Source organism: Vitis riparia, chromosome 7 (genome assembly GCF_004353265.1).
Source record: "Vitis riparia cultivar Riparia Gloire de Montpellier isolate 1030 chromosome 7, EGFV_Vit.rip_1.0, whole genome shotgun sequence".
NCBI classification, from domain to species: domain Eukaryota; kingdom Viridiplantae; phylum Streptophyta; class Magnoliopsida; order Vitales; family Vitaceae; genus Vitis; species Vitis riparia.
In genome coordinates, this window is record NC_048437.1 from 5,257,334 (window position 1) to 5,275,001 (window position 17,668).

Sequence of the window (17,668 nt, forward strand, 5' to 3'; positions counted from 1 at the left end):
ATAAGTGAAATATAAATAATAATTTAATTTTTAAAATTTTTAAAAATAATTTAAAATTCAAAAAACAGATCCAATTAATAATAAATTAAATAAAAACATTCCACGACACATGTTCATAATTGATGACTAAGTACATGTAATAAAAAAAAAAAACTTAACTCTTTCACATATTGAAAAAGTTGAGAACTTTTTTTGTTTTTAAATAAAATATTATTAATTATTATTTTTTAAATTATTACCATTCATTTTTTAAAAAAAATTTGATTTATGATTTTATTATAATACTAATTAAAACAACTTATCCAAGTAACTTCTTTATTTTTATTTTTATTTTTAAAAATCGTCCTTTTCTAGAAGATAATCACTTAATCAGAGACTGTCCAATAAAAACGATACCCAATTAATCAGCCACTAATTGTCAATCAACTCTCCATCCTGCGGCAGCCCCAATAGTAAAATTCATGAGATTCCCATAGTCTCTGGAATTCACGACTTCATCCATGGCTCCTTCAGCTCCAAGGTTAATAGTACCAATAGACCTGAAGAAGAAGCCATGGGAGCAGAAGCTACCTCTTCACAACCGTTGGCACCCCCAAATTCCACCGGTTGCGGAGGTTATGGCTGGCGAATATTTTAGAGTAGAGATGGTAGACGCAAATGGAGGCAATATTAAGGATGATAATTCTTCACTAGATGTAAAACTCATTGATTCCTCATCTGTAAGTATTTAGCTTGTAGAACTCTTGTATGCCACTGGCCACACACTTAATGGAATGAAAATGATCTTTACTTGGTTGATTGTGATCCGTGTGGAAACTGGGCACAGTTTCATTTTCTCAGTGGACCTATCAGAGTTCTGGATGTGGATGGGGTTCCAGCGAAGCCAGGAGACCTGTTTGCAGTTGAAATATGCAACTTGGGTCCTCTGCCTGGTGATGAATGGGGTTACACAGCAACACTTGATAGAGAAAACGGTGGCGGATTTTTGACTGACCATTTTCCTTGTGCAACCAAAGCCATTTGGTATTTTGAAGGAATATATGCTTACTCTCCTCATATACCAGGTGAATCTTCTACATATGTAAGAAACTGTAGGAGTATTCCTCCTTGTTAGCACAACTATGCCAACAAATAAGAGCAGTTTTAGACTCTAGACTACTGCTTAACGTAATTTCATATATGCAGGAGTGAGATTTCCAGGTTTAACTCACCCTGGAGTAATTGGAACCGCACCATCAATGGAACTTCTGAATATATGGAATGAGAGGGAGAGACAACTAGAAGAAAATGGTCTCAAGACACTGAAACTTTGTGAAGTACTGCATTCAAGACCATTGGCAAACCTTCCATCAACCAAAGGCTGTCATCTTGGAAAGGTGCATAAAGATGAGCATGTGTCAACATAGAAGACAACACGATAGGAGGATTTCAAATTCCCCCAGACCATTATTTTTCTATAATCTATAGTTTTTACCAATGCAATGCCCAGAAAAAGGTGGCTTTCTGGACTAGGAACTTCTCATCAGCAAAATTCTGTTAATACTTATGTGCAGATCCAACAGGGAACTCCTGAATGGGAAAGGATTGCTCGAGAGGCTGCAAGGACAACTCCAGGAAGGGAAAATGGAGGAAATTGTGACATCAAGAATCTCAGTAGAGGTTCAAAAATATACCTTCCAGTGTTCCTAGATGGAGCAAATCTTAGTACAGGGGACATGCACTTCTCCCAGGGTGACGGTGAAGTTTCTTTCTGCGGGGCAATTGAGATGAATGGTTTTCTAGAACTCAAGTACATTTCCCATCTCTCCCTTAGTCCCTCATCATTCTACATTTATATCAGGAACTTTGCCCCAGATGGTTGATTGAAACATGGTTTGCCTAACATGGAAAACTTAAGATCAAATTTCCAAGTTTGGCAATTTCTACAATACACGTCAAACTTGTGGAAGAAAGCAGGACAAGGATGAGTTTAGCTAGCTGTTCAACAATGAATAATAGCTCTCAGACTCAGCAACATAGACTGCAAAAATTAGTTTGATTTACCTTGAGTGACACAGCCCTGCTCCTTGAGCAAGCCATAAGCTTATAGTGTTCTTTAAGTTCAAAAATTTCAGATGCTGAGTTTTGATTAGAACACTTATCTCTGTTTCTAAAGTAACAGAAAACGATAAATAAAGGCAAGCACCTGAGATAGTAATTGAAGTTGGTCAAAACCTTGGGAAATAATGTGTTTTATAAATCCTAGGAAAATAGCATCAGGATCCAAAATTGGATGATCTCAGTATAAGAACACAGAAACTACAAAAGCTTTTGTATGAACACAATGCTTTTGATGGACCCAATACTGCTACTCTTATCTAACCTAGTTGAAGGTTCTTAACTTCTTATAAAGCCATTATAGCTAAATAAGATATCCATCATATCCTCAAGAACACTTCTCTCAAAAATTAAAAAACCCTCTTTGATGCCAACCTTCACGTCCATTTCAATACAAATAAAGAGATATAGCTATGTTTTGGTAGATTAACTCACAGAAAAATTATTCGCCTAACAACTGGGCCTCTTGGCATGTTTGCCAAATGAACTGTTTCTACAGGGTCCATCCATTATGGTTCTAGTCCATTGTACACAGCTTAGTCACAGCTATTTCTTTCAACTCCACATAATGTTTGAAGCTAATCCAAGATAATTGCATTTGTTCTATTGATATTAGATGTGAAATCATAAGAGGTGGAATGAAAAAGTACCTTACACCAATGGGACCCACTCCCCTTCACGTAAACCCAATCTTCGAAATAGGCCCTGTTGAACCCAGATTCTCAGAATGGTTGGTTTTTGAAGGCATCAGTGTTGATGAGAGTGGAAGACAGCACTACCTTGATACAAGTGTTGCCTACAAGCGTGCAGTGCTCAATGCCATCGACTATCTCTCCAAATTTGGCTACTCCAAAGAACAGGTCCACTATCTGTCCCAAACCCTATAAGCTCCAAGCATACAGACATAAGACAAACCTGATATTGTTAACTTGCTGATATACTGGATATAACGGTGGCTATCAGATGTATCTGCTGTTATCATGCTGCCCCTGTGAAGGAAGGATTTCAGGAATAGTGGACTCCCCCAATGCTGTTGCAACCCTTGCAATCCCAACAGCCATCTTTGACCAGGTATCTGATTATCTAGAGCCCACCACCACTTTGCTACTAGCTTAACAGTTGTACATTGCTCATATATACTAGGACCATAAAATGACTCCAGGTTTTTCAGGATGCTACATTGCTCCCACTGATTCAGATAGTGAAATTTCAACAAAACAAAACAAGTATTTGCACTAGTACTCCATTTGTGTATTTCTGAAAATAAAGAGTGTACTTAATTGTCTCACAAAGCAAATGCCATAAACACACCCATCAACCATTTATCTCTTAGTCAAGTGGTTCCATGAACTGTTATTAGAAGCACTGCCAGAAAAGATGGGCATCAGAAAAACTTTAAGCACTGATTCCATAAGACTCATTAACAACAGGACCCCAACAAGAATAGTGTACCATGACAAATGAGTATGGGTAAAAGTAAAGAGTGTGAATGCATTTGAATGATGCAATCAGTGATTACCACCTCAACATATAAAACATCTTGAAATTTTAGAATGTCCAATCCACACCAGGGACCAGGGACTTCTAAAATGGCCCATCTCAATTTGAAGGCATATGTGACAGATCAACTGATTGGACTCATGATTGTTTATTTGATGAAGTTTGAAATTTTACATTTAGTACTGTCTGTATTCATTCATTCAGAAATGACAACTTGTGGTTGTAATATGCAGGATATCCGTCCAAAAACCAAAGTGCCAGTAGGACCCCGGTTGGTGAGGAAACCAGATGTTCTAAGATGCACCTATGATGGAAATTTGCCCACCACAAAGAACCCGGCTTCCATAATGTAACTGTTATCAAAGGAGTCAAGTAGAAGAAGAACCTAATGGAACACATATTCCATGGTAATAGACCTTTGCTCCTATCTTTACATCTATGGGCAGGATAGAGAAATGTGGTAGGAGAACCTTCACCTTCTGGTAAGTAAAGGAAACCAATTGCATAATGCCAGCTAAGTTAATAAATTTAGGAAAGGATGTTTGTTAATAATAAAATTTTTATCTATATATTTAGCTAAGCTCATGTTTCAATTAATGTCACTACAAATATGGTGGAAGAAAATAGACTGTCCTGAGAGCTAGGTCAGCCACAATTATGCCTCAAACGAAGTTTAGGCAAACAAAAAAGAAGTTGAGTAGCAAATAGACCAGCCACAACAATGCCTCAAATAAAGTTTAAGCCACCAAAAGGAAGGATGGTTATCTAGGCATCACTTCAGCTTTCTTACTGAATACTTTGAAATTTGTTTATTTTCTGGAAAGCATGAGCTACCCACAATCTTGTTTTTGATAAGTGAGGGGAATAAGATATTAATGAAAAGGCCTATACACCAAGGTAAACAGGTTGTATATAAGGGAAAACAAAAGGCCTAGCCAAAACAAGGGAAAATATGAAAAACTACTCCATAGTTTTAAAAAGCGTGCTTTAAGCGCGCCTAGGTTCAAGGCACAACCACTCCCTAGTTATAACGCCTTGCTTGTCAAGACATACACCTTGTTGAAGAGGTGTACCTTGTCTACTTTACTCTTCCTTTTTAAACACTTTTATTCTTCAAATATCTAATTGTATATTGAAATTTATATAATTTCATTACTTTTTTCTTGAGTTTCTTTTTAAGTGTTTAGAATCCTAGATTCTTTATTGAAGGATTAGATTTGAATCATATTTTATAAAATTGATATGCATCCCAGGTCGTATTTCACTTCACTTAGGCACACACCTTTTGTTGCACCTTATACCTAAGTTGTAGGACACTTTTGCACCTTAGGTGCGCCTTGTGCCTCTTAAAACTACACTACTCCCTCTCTTAATTAGACCTCATCCAATCTACAAACTTGAATAAATTCAAAGAACCTTTTGCAATGTACAATTTAACCTATGACAATAGATTAATCATAAACAAACTCTTCAAAGAATGAACCAATTTTTCTGTATTTTCAAACACTCTTCAGTTTCTCTCTTTCCACAATTTCCAGAAAATACACAACAGGGCAGCTCTTCATACCTTCTTTTGCTTTCTTCCCACAAAGGAGCCATGTCAACCTAACAAGGCATCCTTAACTAACAAAGGAAGAACCCAAGCAACACCAAATAAATCAAAAAGCAAGTGCCATAGCTACCTAGCTTTAGGACAATGAAGAAGGATACGATCAATAGACTCCACTTCGCTTTTACAAAGGTAATTTTGTTTGCTAAGAACCAACCTCTCGTCTAAGTTGCTCTAAAGTCAAAACCTTCCACTAGCAAGCTTCGCAAGCTAAGAAACTCGCTTTAATCTGGACCCATGAATTCCAAATAATGCCTTTGAGGAAAATAGTTGAACACCCCAGCTCCAACATAGAATATGGTGATTTTATTGAGAAAGCATCATTCCTTGAGTCCACTCACACCAACCTATCCTTCTCTCCCCTCTTCACAAACTTCTCATGCAATCTTGATATCCAACCCCTAGTCATTTAGATGTCCAACAAAACAGCAACCCCCCTGCTCCTCCCAAACATCTGCTTCCCAAGCTTCTTTATTCAACACTAAGGCAATCTTTAGTTCTTTCTTTTACAATAAGTCCACAATACATATCCTAACTATGCTTCATTTCTATTCACATGGTTATATATATTTTATGCTACGAAACAAATAATTGTTAATATGTAAAATTAGTCAAAGCAGAGTGTCTACTTTATCACTACTAGATATAATTTAAGATACAAGGGTATTTCATGTTAACTCAATAACCATTAAATTTTGATATAGTGTGTGAGACTGACCTGGTTCGCCAAGTTGATTTTATCATCAAAGCCAAGGTCTTGCTATCAAAGATTCCAAAAATACATACTGAACAAGTTCATGCAAGGTCCAGAGGTCAAGGGAAAAAGGCAAATTATGGTACCAGACTGCACAGCAAATATTTTCTCATGTAATATAATTCAGTGAGCACATGATACATTAAACCACCTGCGACCATGAAACCAGGGCCATTAACTCTCAACTTTTTTATCGATGAAACAAAACAATTATATGTGATACATACAGTGAACACATGATCTGTTGTTGTATTCCATTACATGGCTAGATATCAGGCCCTCTTTTATGGGTTGCTTTGGTCCCAATGCTATTTACTACAACACTACTCTGATAACGGAAAACTCCATTTGTTGAAGCCCCAGAGTCACAAACTATTAGTCTTACCAAATTAACTAAACGGGAATCTTTATACTTGCCAATCAAATTAGTAAACATATTGCCATAGCTAATCTTTCCAAAAATTTTTAAAAAAATTCATCCTTCACTAGAAAAGGGGGTAAAAACAACTACGCCATTGATTAATTGTTGCACTTGTCCAAGCAAATTACCTTAAAGGTTTAAGCCAATATTTTTCCCCCTAACAAATATATCATGAGAAGCTTACTTGCATATAATCCTCTCAGTAGTATATAGACAGTGTCCTATGGTGTTGAAGAGATTGACACTGGATGCCAAAGGACCAGAGCCAAAGATCCAATTCCACGCTCAGTACCTGAAAAGAAAAAGCTTCAGAATTAGTAAAATTAGAAATATGAAAGAGAAGAGAACTGAGAACAAGCAGAGGATATTGCCCCATAGTTTTGGTCAGTAGCAATTTCAGCCTGTTGAAAACTGCATTGTTAAAAATCGATTTAAATTATTTAACTGTGATGAATTTTAGTAATGTGACTGTCAAATAAACATTATGACATTCTATCAGTAAAAAGTAATAAATTCCAACGGTACTCCACCTAGCCACCTATAGTCCTTCAACATTTTATATCAAGGTAAATGGTGGATTTCTATATACATTAGAGAAATGCACATGGCCTGATACTGTGGCACAGAGAAATCCTTTACAGGTGGCATTGAGCCATATGAGGCTCACATATCTCACCGATTTCTAAGAATGACTGTCAAATACTGATATGTGTGAAACATCAATCTTTGAATAGACATGCAATAACAGTATAAATTTAAATTTAGACTACTAGGGAGGTTCTTAAGGGTATAATGGTTTAATGCACTGTATTATAAGATAACAAGTTCTTAAAGCTGTTCTATCCTTTCATCAATTTATTTTGGTCCAATTAAAGGTTATATGGTTGAGGAAAAGAACTTGCAAGGCAAGTATTTTTCACAGCTATTTACTGGCCATAGGTTGTAGCTAGAAAGGTTCAATATTTACAACAATTTAATTCTTGAAGTTGGTAATATGCATTTTAGGCAAAAAAAGTACGTTTCACAAGACTGGAAAAGTTTATTCTACAAATGTAGCCCAAAGATTAGCCTACAAACTTAAAAATGAGAAGGTCGCATGCCATCAAGAAAATCAAGGCTTTTAATCAATAGAGTTTTCTTGTAAGATGCACTTGTAGTTGCCAACATACAGCACACATACAAAGTATTTCTTTGTATAAAAAAGTATCTCCTTCAACTTTAAACAGGAAACATCTTATACTCCATGAAATATGAGGAAGTATGAGGACAAGTTAAAGCCAGTCCTCTGGACCAAAGGACAAGAACACAGAAATAAATATAGCCAATAATTAAGCCATACCTGATTTCCTGATTTTTTGCTGAGCAACTCCCTCATTTTCTCCACAGCATATATGGAGCAAGCCCGTAATTCGACTTCCTCTTCACTACCTGAACCTATTTCCCTATTAGCCTCAATAATGCTGGCTAAGTCCGAACTATATCTCAAGACACCAAGTTGTCGAAGCACAGCTGGAACAATATAGTCTGCAAATATGGTAATTGAGCTAATATCGTTGAACTCCCCATAACCTTGGCCCTCAAATGCACCCCATAGGTCGGCTGCAAATATCTGAGCTCTTTTGTACAAGAACACCTGATGGCCTTTGTACACTGAGTGGTCTCGAAAGCCTACATTGGAATTAATTGGTAGTTGATATTCAGTTTCCTGACAAATGAACTCATTATGTCTTCATACAAAATCATGTGAAAGGAATATCATGTATGATACATCAAGAATTTCTAATGATACAAAAAAGTGAAACAGAGGGATACCAGGAAAGTGGCGAGTAACAAGAGCTACAAGATTTGCAGCTGATTTTCCACAAGACTCCACAAGTTTAGACGCTTTTCCCTCAAAGCTTCTTTCCAGTTCAAGCCCAACCTAAGCCATGAAATTAATAATATAAAGTCCACTAACTTGGCTGATACGCCACATAACTGTATATCATGTGAAGTAGATACACACAGACAAAATACAATAAACATTTTTAAAAAAAAGGTGTAATACTCATGTAGGGAAAAAGAAATACAGATACAGAAAAGTAAAAGAGCTATATACAAGGATGTTTAACTGGAAAATTACAAAACTGAAGGGCAAATTCTACCTCATGCAGTAAGCGAACACGTTCATTCTCCAAAGGAAGTGGCCTAGGCCATTTCAACAACTCGCGTAATTGAGGACCTGATGACAAGTATCAAGCATGGAATCCACTATAATTTTTCAGGCAAAGAAAAATAAAAACACAGGCATTTTAAGCAGATAAAGATTACCCATCTGAATTTTATTTTATTGGGTTTATCTGAAAATTTAGATCTGTTCAGATTAATATGAAAGTCAAGATATAGATGACAGTTTTTTATCTGTGGCTCTAATAAGAAAATTGTAAAATTGATGTCTTGATTGAGACAGGCTCAAATCGCACTTGGAATTAGAGATCCCACAGTAGTCTTTTGTGGTGTAAGTCTGCCAACAGAGTGGCATAAGAGAGGACTCATTTTTTGCAAACCAATCCTTGTTTCAAAACTTTAATCCAATGTTTTTCCCCCTTTTTATCTAATTTCATAGAGAGAAAAATTGCTTTTGTGTATACATGCAAGAAAATATGCCTGTACGAAAAAAGACATCAAGTTCAAAGGGATGCAAAATTACCAGTGATCTTTTGCAATCGATCAGCATCAAACACAGATTTGTCATTTTGCAGAGCTTCCTTCAGCCCCAAGGCCAAATGATCATAACTTAAATCCTTGTCTATTAAACAGCAGAGAACTTAAAATGTTAGTTGTGAAGATAGCACAACATGGCATTAGCATTGATTATATATACACATATGTGCAGATTGCAATAAAATAAAGCATGAATGGGTGAATTTCATTTTCTTGTTCCTTCGTTTTAATTCTACGTTCGCTTTTCTTTTATCAACTGAAAGGAGAAACAAACCCTGGTATAGTATACCAACACTGGATCATTATGTTCTTTGAACCTTAGGAAATGCTAGAAACTTTGTTTTTCTACTCATTGAGATGAGAATATAGTTTTTCTAAAATGGATTTTTCAAGCATAAGTTTACCATTTCTTGATAATTAAAAATTTCAATCTTCATTTTTTTTTTTTTTAACTAGGCTTTTATTAATCAAAGAAAAAAAAACAACTTCAAATTTCAATTCGAATTCCTTCTTTTCTATTGTTTTGTGGAAATAGCTTCATCCTTCATAATTGTTCTTTTTTTGCCCCAATGTTTGAAAAGTAATCGAACTTTCCATTTTCCTATAAGCTTGGGTTATGCCTTTCAATATCTCATAAATATAGGAAGAATTCAATAACCCAGTCCATCTAAATCAATAAACAAACAAGCTGCTCATCCTCAATACACCACCTAGCATGCCTGATTGTTGAAACCATGTTTATTTCTTCATGAAAGAACTTTCCAGTATGGGGTACAAGCTACTGAAGTGACTGCATTACTACCATTACCAGAATGCTTTCAATCCTGGATGCCAATGCCAGACTGTCTCATCTCTCTAAGCACAGAACATATCTGAAGAAGGATACCAACAATTCTTCATCTCGTTCCAATTCAAACTTCTCCTTAATCTCATACAGGATAACTTATATAGTAAAACCAGTGTTGTCAAAAGCAAAAGGCGATATCAAGGCAATAAGACTCCTTTTAGCCTAAGGCGAAAGGCGAAAAACAAGGCGATGGCCTAACTATAGTAAGGCGATAAAAAATATACATATATTTACCTATTCGATATTCAACCAATATAAGTATTGTCTTCAACAATCAACACTATTAATTTTTTATCACTCACAATGACTTATAAAATTAACAAAATAGTAATAATTATTAAAAGTGTTAAATATGATACCCCATATTATAAAAAACATCATATTGTTTAAAGATATTCATCCTATCTAAATGTATATTCTAATTTTTCAAACATCTAAAAAGCAAAATAAAAAACAAAATAAGAGATTGAACATTCTAGAGAAGCTTTAAGCATCCCATCATGAAATCAAAATTGTCATTACTTCCATCAAGACTAGATCAATAACCCTCCATCTTATTATCTCTATGATTGATGATATAATATTTTATCTTATAATTTGTTTAATCCAATGTTAAATTGAATAAAACCATAATCTAAGTATGTTTAATCTTAATTCATGGTCAAAGGCAACCACTTCTATGCCTTGTGCCTTATCCCAAGGCGATTGCATAGGTATTGCCTCTTTGAAATCGCCTTGCCTAGGTCTTCAAAAGGCAACTTTTATCTACCTTGCCTGGCTTGATGGCCTAGGCGACCCAAGCGATCACCTTTGATAACACTGAGTAAAACAAAATGGAATCATAAACTTAACCTACTAAAGAGTGTAATACAAGGGTAGGAAACACTTCAATAATCGCCTAGCATTGGGAGGCTAAAGCCTAAGAGATGGAACATAACTACACATCAAGACAACTTTGCAAAACATGGATCAGAAAGAGCCACGTTGAGACAAGGGTGAAACAAAGGCGTCAGTGGAATAGGTGGTGGATAATATCACTCACCCATTGTTTAGGAGGAAATTCCCCTCGCCCAGGATGCCCTGAGTTGTCATTTTGTACAGCATATACATGGGATTTCTAAAAGAGCTATTAAAATATCTTGTCTGGAAGAATGTAGATTTTAACAGAATATTCTTAAGTTTGCACAAATTCATCAAGAAGACTCCAAACCACGATATACAAACAACTTGACAAGGGTTTCATTTAGACCAAGCAACGAGCAAGCATTGTGCTCGATCCTAGCAAACAATGAAAATCTCAAGTGCCCGTATTCCTCCAGAATTCTTTCTACCTCTGTTCTAATTCCTTCATATTCAGTTTCATATATTGGCTCAAAACTAAATCTGCCTAATACAAACAAGGTTTTCCTAACATAATGCTCCACAATCACAATGTTAAGAACGCCCATTCAGACAACACATACAACATTGAACAAACACAAAAGGGAACCCAGATAAAATAAATGAAATAAAACCAAGAACACAAGAGAATCCCCTCTTCAATAAACAGAATCCAGAGCTCACCAGGCCAAAAGCAGAAATTCAAAGCATCCAAAACAAACAAGTACTGAACCGTCAGCGGCCCATTGTCGAAGTAATGAATCCCTTCAAAATCCCACTTAACTTTGGGAATCGAGTCTTGAATCTCCTCCACAGCTTTCTCGATTCCTACGCCAACAGCCTTCCATTCAAACACAACATTCCCACACCCTGAAAGTGAGCCAAAAAAATGCAAGTCTAAACCGAAGAGTGCTGACCTGAGGAGTCCACGACGACGTGAGCCGAGCGAGCAGCCACCCAAGCGGAGCTTGCCCTAACATCATCCATAGCCGCCATTGCCTCTGCTCATGCACTAATCCGAATCTTCTCAAAGATATCTATTCAACCCTAAATTTAAATACAGAATAACATTAAATTATTAAAAATATGGGTGGCTACGCCTTTATTCGAAGTTTCCCGCTTTCTCGTGTGGCCGCCCGCCCATACATATGCATTCTGTCTGCCCCCAACCCACCTCCACGGCTCCACCCAATCACGTGACAGCCACGACTGGGCCAATCTGCCTTTGGGTGACCTTGTTATAGATGGGCCTTGACCTTGAGCTTGACCCACTTGGCTCTGCTTTGGGTCCACGCGCATCTTTAAATAGTCATAAATTATTTCCAGTCATCAGTGCCTCAAATCTGTTACCAAACCTTTTTATTAAATTTATTTTTTTATATTTTCAAAAAAAAATAAAAAATAATAATAATTTTATTGACACGTACTCTCGATGTGTTGTAAAAATGATGAAAATAATATTTCAATTTTTGCTGAATATGACTAAAATAATTTTTCATTTTTAAATATATCGGTGATTGAATATAATAAAAAATAATATTTTTTTTGTATTTATTAAATAATTATCACCTGGCAAAAATAATGAACTGATGACGTGGCTAATGTTTTTGTGAAAATACATGTTTTCATTTTCAGCTGCAAGCAATCCAACACATACACTGACATTATATTTGATGTCCCCAAAATACAGATATGGATGTCTCCTGCCCCCCAAATAAAAAAAGTAATAACATGCATGTTTAGGCGGATGAATCATGGAATATCCATGGACTGAATAGACTAGGATAAGGTAGGTATGTGAACAACAGTCAACATCTAAAATACATTCCAAAAGTCAACCAAAGATGTAGCTGCAAGATCATAAAAACAAAATGCATACCAAAATCACTCTTATCTTTTGTCTAATACATCAAACAAAAATATCTATGTGACCCACAACTCAGTCATTATAAGGCTGTCGTCAATGCTATCTTAAGCGAAATTTAGTCGATGTTATGCTCGTACTAATCTCATTGATAAGTTGAACAAGTTACTAAAATAGGTTAGTGATAGAAAGATTAGTAATAGGGTCAATAGAAGAATTGAAGCAAGTAAGCGTAAAGAGGTGCTCCATATCCATAAACCTTGCTTTGGCCACGACAAGTGGGGCTATGACTCTTAAAAGCTTTGCTTTGACCAACTTGAATCTCGTTACTTTTATTTCTCATTTGCTTCTCATTGGGTGATATGATTCATACACTTTGACCATAAGTTTTGATTATAAAATGTAAGTTGACCAAAGAAAAATAGCTCATGTTAAAACTTAATACCTTATTTGAGAAGGGGTTGAGAGGTGATATTAAGAAATGGTAAACTATTAACATATTGTGGACCCCGCATTTTCGGCTCATGCGTTTTCCACTTGATGGCGAGCTCGATTTTTGTTTTGAAAAATTATGATTTTTATTTATTAAGAAAATGACTTGGAGTCGCCACTTATTTTTATTTTATTTTTAAAAGGGTAAACAAAATAAGAAAGAAAAACCCTAAGTGTGACTCCTTATTTTGAAAAATGTGGTTTATGAAAAACCGGATCAGGTTCGGGGGTCAGGTTACTTATTGGGAAGGTACGGTAAAGACAGTAGCACCCCTCTAAGTCCCTAAAGTCGGGTCTCTACTAATAAAGTGAAGCAATCATGACAATTTATGAGTAAATCAATGAATACCCAGAGCAATCATGCACATAGGGGAGTCAGAAAATGCATATAGACTAACCAGAGTGAGAATGAGTACGTACATGGGCAACGAACCATCATGTGTTATCAAGAGAGAGGGGGTTAGTGCACAATTAAGGAATAATTTCGAACATGTCATAGAGCAGAATAAAATCAATTATGCATGACAATTAAATCAATTAATCAATCAATTATAAAATCACTTATTTGGGGCCCCCACCAAAGCCCATTTATTTTGCATTAATTAATATCATAGATTCTATTATTCTGGAATTATGAAAATTCATTAATGCTTATTAAAATCAAGAGGAGCAGAAGATTGTTTGAAAGCCAAAGTGGAATTAAAACTATTTTAGAGAAAATTGGAATTTTTAAAATTTATTTGAAAATTTGGAGTCTCGAAGATTACTTGAAAGAAATTGAGATTTTGGAAATTAAATTTGAAAGAAATTGGATTTTGGAAATTAAATTTGAAAGAAATGAAATTTTGGAAATTAAATTGAAGAACTTGAATTTTGGAAATTAGATTTGAAGGAAATCGGAATTTCGGAAATTAAATTTGAAAAAAAATTGGAGTTTTAAAAATTAAATTTAGGAAATGGAATTTTGGAAATTAAATCTGAAAGAAAAAAGGATTTTGGAAATTAAATTTGAAAGAAATCATAATTTTAGAAATTAAATTTGAAAGAAATCAGAATTTTAGAAATTAAATTGAAGAATTTGAATTTTGGAAATTAAATTCAAAGAAAATTGGAATTTCGGAAATTAAATTTAAAAGAAATTAGAGTTTTAAAAATTAAATTTAGGAAATGGAATTTTGGAAATTAAATTTAATAATTGGAAATTTGAAAAGTAAATAAATAAAATAATAATAATGTAGGAAATAATAAAGATTAAGTAAGTGAATGTAAAAAAATGGGATCTTGGAATTAGAAATTAAATTAAGAAATAGGAATTTTGGGAGAATTTAACTTTAATATTAAAACATGAAGGAATAAATAGATAAAATAGTGAATGGTGGTTGGTAGCTTGCCATGCAACATGTTACCTAGGTGTTAAGTGGTAAGTGTAGTTGGAAAAGTGAGCTAAAAAGGTACTAGCAGCCAAACCCAAAAGCATATGAAAGAAATGAACTTGTGGGGCCTATTTGCATTGTGATATTTTCATTCCCATCACATAAATTAATGTTATTTGTATTTGGTGGGTCTACGGGACACCATTCTTTAGCTGGCAGATTAAGAGTGACCTCCATCCAATGCCATTTGAGCCTCCTAGTCTATATCCAGGAGGATTACCAACACCTATGTAAGGGTGAAATGACACAGCCACGAACCAGGAATGCAAAGACAGCAATACATAGGAACGAAGCTCCAATATTTTCTTGTGAACCAACCACCGCCAAACAACACAATCACCTCCATCCTCATTTTTCATCACCTTCTTTCCTGTACTCTTCCCCATCTATCTCTTCACTGTCCTACTTCATCACAAAATCCATCAGGTCTCCAGCTTTCTTTGGGTCCACAAGGATTGAGAGTGGTAGAGGAAAACAGGGGCCTTTTTAAGGATTCTCTCGTGGACGGCAACTTCAGACGAGTGCTTCTTGATGGTGAGCTGCAAACAGCAAGTGGGACGAATGGAAGGTGGCTGGAAGAAATGGGTTAATGAGTTTTAAAGAAAGTGATTTAGAGGGAGAAATGAGTTTAGTGGAGTGGTTAGATGGAGGGTGAGCGAAATCAAACGAGTATTAAATGGGGAACAAAACATGGTTATAGATATCTTCATGAGGGAACTTAAACGAGGCCAAGCTAATATTCAGCAAAACCCAAATGAATGAAGATCAGGAACATGATATAACACCACAAAACCGTCTTAAAAGATTAGCCAAAATATACCTGTAGCATTTGACGTCTGAAGGCAATCCTCTCCAAGAAGTCGAGTCAAATTTCTAGTTGCTTCCCCCCCTGGTCCTTCTTCTTCCCTCTGCACTCTTTCTCTTCTCCGTGTCCTCAGCTTCTTCCTGACCTCAAAACCCCCCTCTCCCTATCACCCACTCTCTTGTGTCTTCATCAGCAGGCACGACTCCTCAACCACCAACATGGCCATCTCTGCTCTTTTTTCTGTCTCTACAGCTCGTCCTCTGGGAGAAAAGGGGTCCCCCTTGTTTCAGAAAGAAATGCCAAGAAGAGCTCCAAAAAACTCTCCCCCCGGGCCCCCCATAAAAGGGGTCTACACATATATATATATGAGAAATATGTAATCTCATAACATCTAAAATAGATTGACTTATGTCGATCTCTTTTTTAATGAAGAATCAATAGACGAAACAAGCGTATGAATATGGGTGTAACAAAAAGTTGAGTTAAACATATTGCACTCAAAAATGTCTAAAAGCCAAGTTGGCTTGAACATACATTCTACAAAAATAACATTTTATCCTATAAAATCATAATTAAGTAATGATTGATTTCAATATGTTTTATATGAGAATACATAATTGGATTTTTAAAGATACTAATAACCCTATAATTATCACATATTATAAACATTGTGCCCTTGTTCAAATTCATAGTAAAAAACATTTAGAGTGCGTTTGATAGTAATTCTATAAAATATTTATAGCATTTCAAACACTTGAATAATAATAAAATTTAATTATTAAAAATATTAAAAATACTTCATAAAATTATTGTCAATTTGACTCTAAGAGTGTGTTTGACAATGATTTTATGAAATGTTTCTAGCTTTTTTTATACTTGAAATATAAAAAAAAATTAAAGTATTAGAAAAACTATAAACACTTCATAAAATTACTACCAGACGCACTCTTATTTTCAATCATAAGAGTTGTTAGTTGTAACTCCTTATTGTTGCATATTTTACCTTAACCACTGGTATAATAATCAAGGAAATGTATTAAATTATCATTTTTTACGATAATGAGATTTTATAGAACAAGTCTAAAAACATGCACAAGTCGTAACACCAAATGATATATCAAGACAAAACATAATAAACTCCCTATCATGCTCTTATGAAATTTTTGCTTAACATCCTTACTAAATCGTACTCATTTCAAAATCCGTTTTCATCTCTTTCGTGCAACAAATGGCAAAGTCATGGGAAGTAGGCCCAAAAACAATATCGTTCACATAAATCTAGATTACTAGAAACTCATACTCTATCATAAATATGAATAAGATATTTATTTGAAATGTATATATGCTTCAAATATGAATCGCATTTTTGTTTTATACACAAGCTTTGATAGTCGAGTGCTTCAATTCCCTCTCCTCCCCTATAAGTAAGCTATTTGTCTATCCGTAGCTACTCTTTCATTATGATTATGTGAGTCAGAGGTTAGTACAATCTGTAGTCACCATGGAGGTATGTCAAGTCTAATCCTTCTACCTACTATCTCTCTATCTGATCTTCCTATCATCCCTTTATGTGATAGGGGTGCGCCAAAAGCTGCATGTGGGCCTCCTCCTCCTAATCGGTTGCATCTTCAACTATTCATTAAAAGATCTATAAAGGAAGTAATGGTGCATTCATTAAATACAAATCTTCGTACCTAAGTATGCTGCATAGGGTTTTTTTCTTTTCTCATTTAAGTGGGAGTCGAGTTCAAATGTATGAATTAGTAAGGTGTTTTTCCTTCATCCTCAATTAAGTTAGAATATGTTTGATTGTTCAATAACCAATTCATTTATTTTGAAAGGGCATGTTGGGAAGATGAAGAGATGAACTTTGGAATTAAGTCACAGAGAAATTCAGCAAGAAGCTTTCGGTTTGCAAAGGTGTCCGTCCCATTAGATTAAACTGAACTCTAAAACAATTTTGAGTCAATTATAGTTCATAAAACCCTGAGAGATAAAAACATTGGACTTAATAAGACAATAAGAAAAAAATATAAACTCAATCTAACACATCAAACAATTATTTATAATTATTTTAATAGAATCAATTCAACCACATTGAAGTTTTAGAATAGCACGGAATGGCCTCAGAAAATTCTCAAAAGACGCTTCTTATCATAAAAGCTGTGAATAAGTTTTTGAATTGGAATGTATGGTAGATTGAGCTAGTGCAAAAGAAACGTGACAATGGTCAACTTCTGCAAACGTGGAGATTACAAGAGTGG

The 17,668-nt window shown here is 35.2% G+C and overlaps 2 protein-coding genes across 5 annotated transcripts; one reads left to right on the forward strand and one right to left on the reverse strand.

The window, feature by feature from the left end:
- The first annotated feature begins 464 nt into the window (after nucleotides 1-464).
- Nucleotides 465-4,166, forward strand: LOC117919138 (formamidase-like). The gene is made up of 7 exons (XM_034836231.1): nucleotides 465-719; nucleotides 827-1,064; nucleotides 1,186-1,376; nucleotides 1,554-1,789; nucleotides 2,714-2,957; nucleotides 3,061-3,168; nucleotides 3,831-4,166. Exons 1-7 carry the CDS (start codon nucleotides 501-503, stop codon nucleotides 3,948-3,950), a joined length of 1,356 nt encoding a protein of 451 aa, XP_034692122.1. The 5' UTR covers nucleotides 465-500; the 3' UTR covers nucleotides 3,951-4,166.
- On the reverse strand, nucleotides 3,206-11,919 carry LOC117919139 (queuosine salvage protein-like). Of its 4 annotated transcripts, none has more exons than XR_004652037.1 (9): nucleotides 11,728-11,919; nucleotides 11,495-11,638; nucleotides 9,071-9,169; nucleotides 8,526-8,602; nucleotides 8,194-8,302; nucleotides 7,721-8,049; nucleotides 6,566-6,673; nucleotides 5,925-6,111; nucleotides 3,206-3,447 (listed from the first exon to the last, which is right to left on the reverse strand). XR_004652037.1 is itself a non-coding variant. In XM_034836233.1 (8 exons), the coding sequence occupies exons 1-7, from the start codon at nucleotides 11,804-11,806 to the stop codon at nucleotides 6,581-6,583; spliced, it is 930 nt and encodes a 309-aa protein (XP_034692124.1). In that variant the 5' UTR covers nucleotides 11,807-11,919; the 3' UTR covers nucleotides 3,206-3,447; nucleotides 6,566-6,580. The 4 variants fall into 4 exon arrangements, 2 of the variants coding, with proteins under 2 accessions (XP_034692124.1, XP_034692123.1); XR_004652036.1 differs by having other exon boundaries at nucleotides 3,206-3,462; XM_034836233.1 differs by lacking the exon at nucleotides 5,925-6,111.
- Between the last annotated feature and the right edge of the window lie 5,749 nt (nucleotides 11,920-17,668).

Coding starts and splice junctions, on each gene's coding strand:
- LOC117919138 (XM_034836231.1), top strand. CDS start 501: ATGGCTCCTTCAGCTCCAAGGTTAATAGTACCAATAGACCTGAAGAAG. Junction 1,065..1,185: donor TTACTCTCCTCATATACCAG/GTGAATCTTCTA, acceptor TCATATATGCAG/GAGTGAGATTTCCAGGTTTA. Junction 1,790..2,713: donor AATGGTTTTCTAGAACTCAA/GTACATTTCCCA, acceptor TATTGATATTAG/ATGTGAAATCATAAGAGGTG.
- LOC117919139 (XM_034836233.1), bottom strand. CDS start 11,806: ATGGCGGCTATGGATGATGTTAGGGCAAGCTCCGCTTGGGTGGCTGCT. Junction 8,303..8,525: donor GTGTTCGCTTACTGCATGAG/GTAGAATTTGCC, acceptor TTCATGGCTTAG/GTTGGGCTTGAACTGGAAAG. Junction 8,050..8,193: donor TGTTACTCGCCACTTTCCTG/GTATCCCTCTGT, acceptor ATTCCAATGTAG/GCTTTCGAGACCACTCAGTG.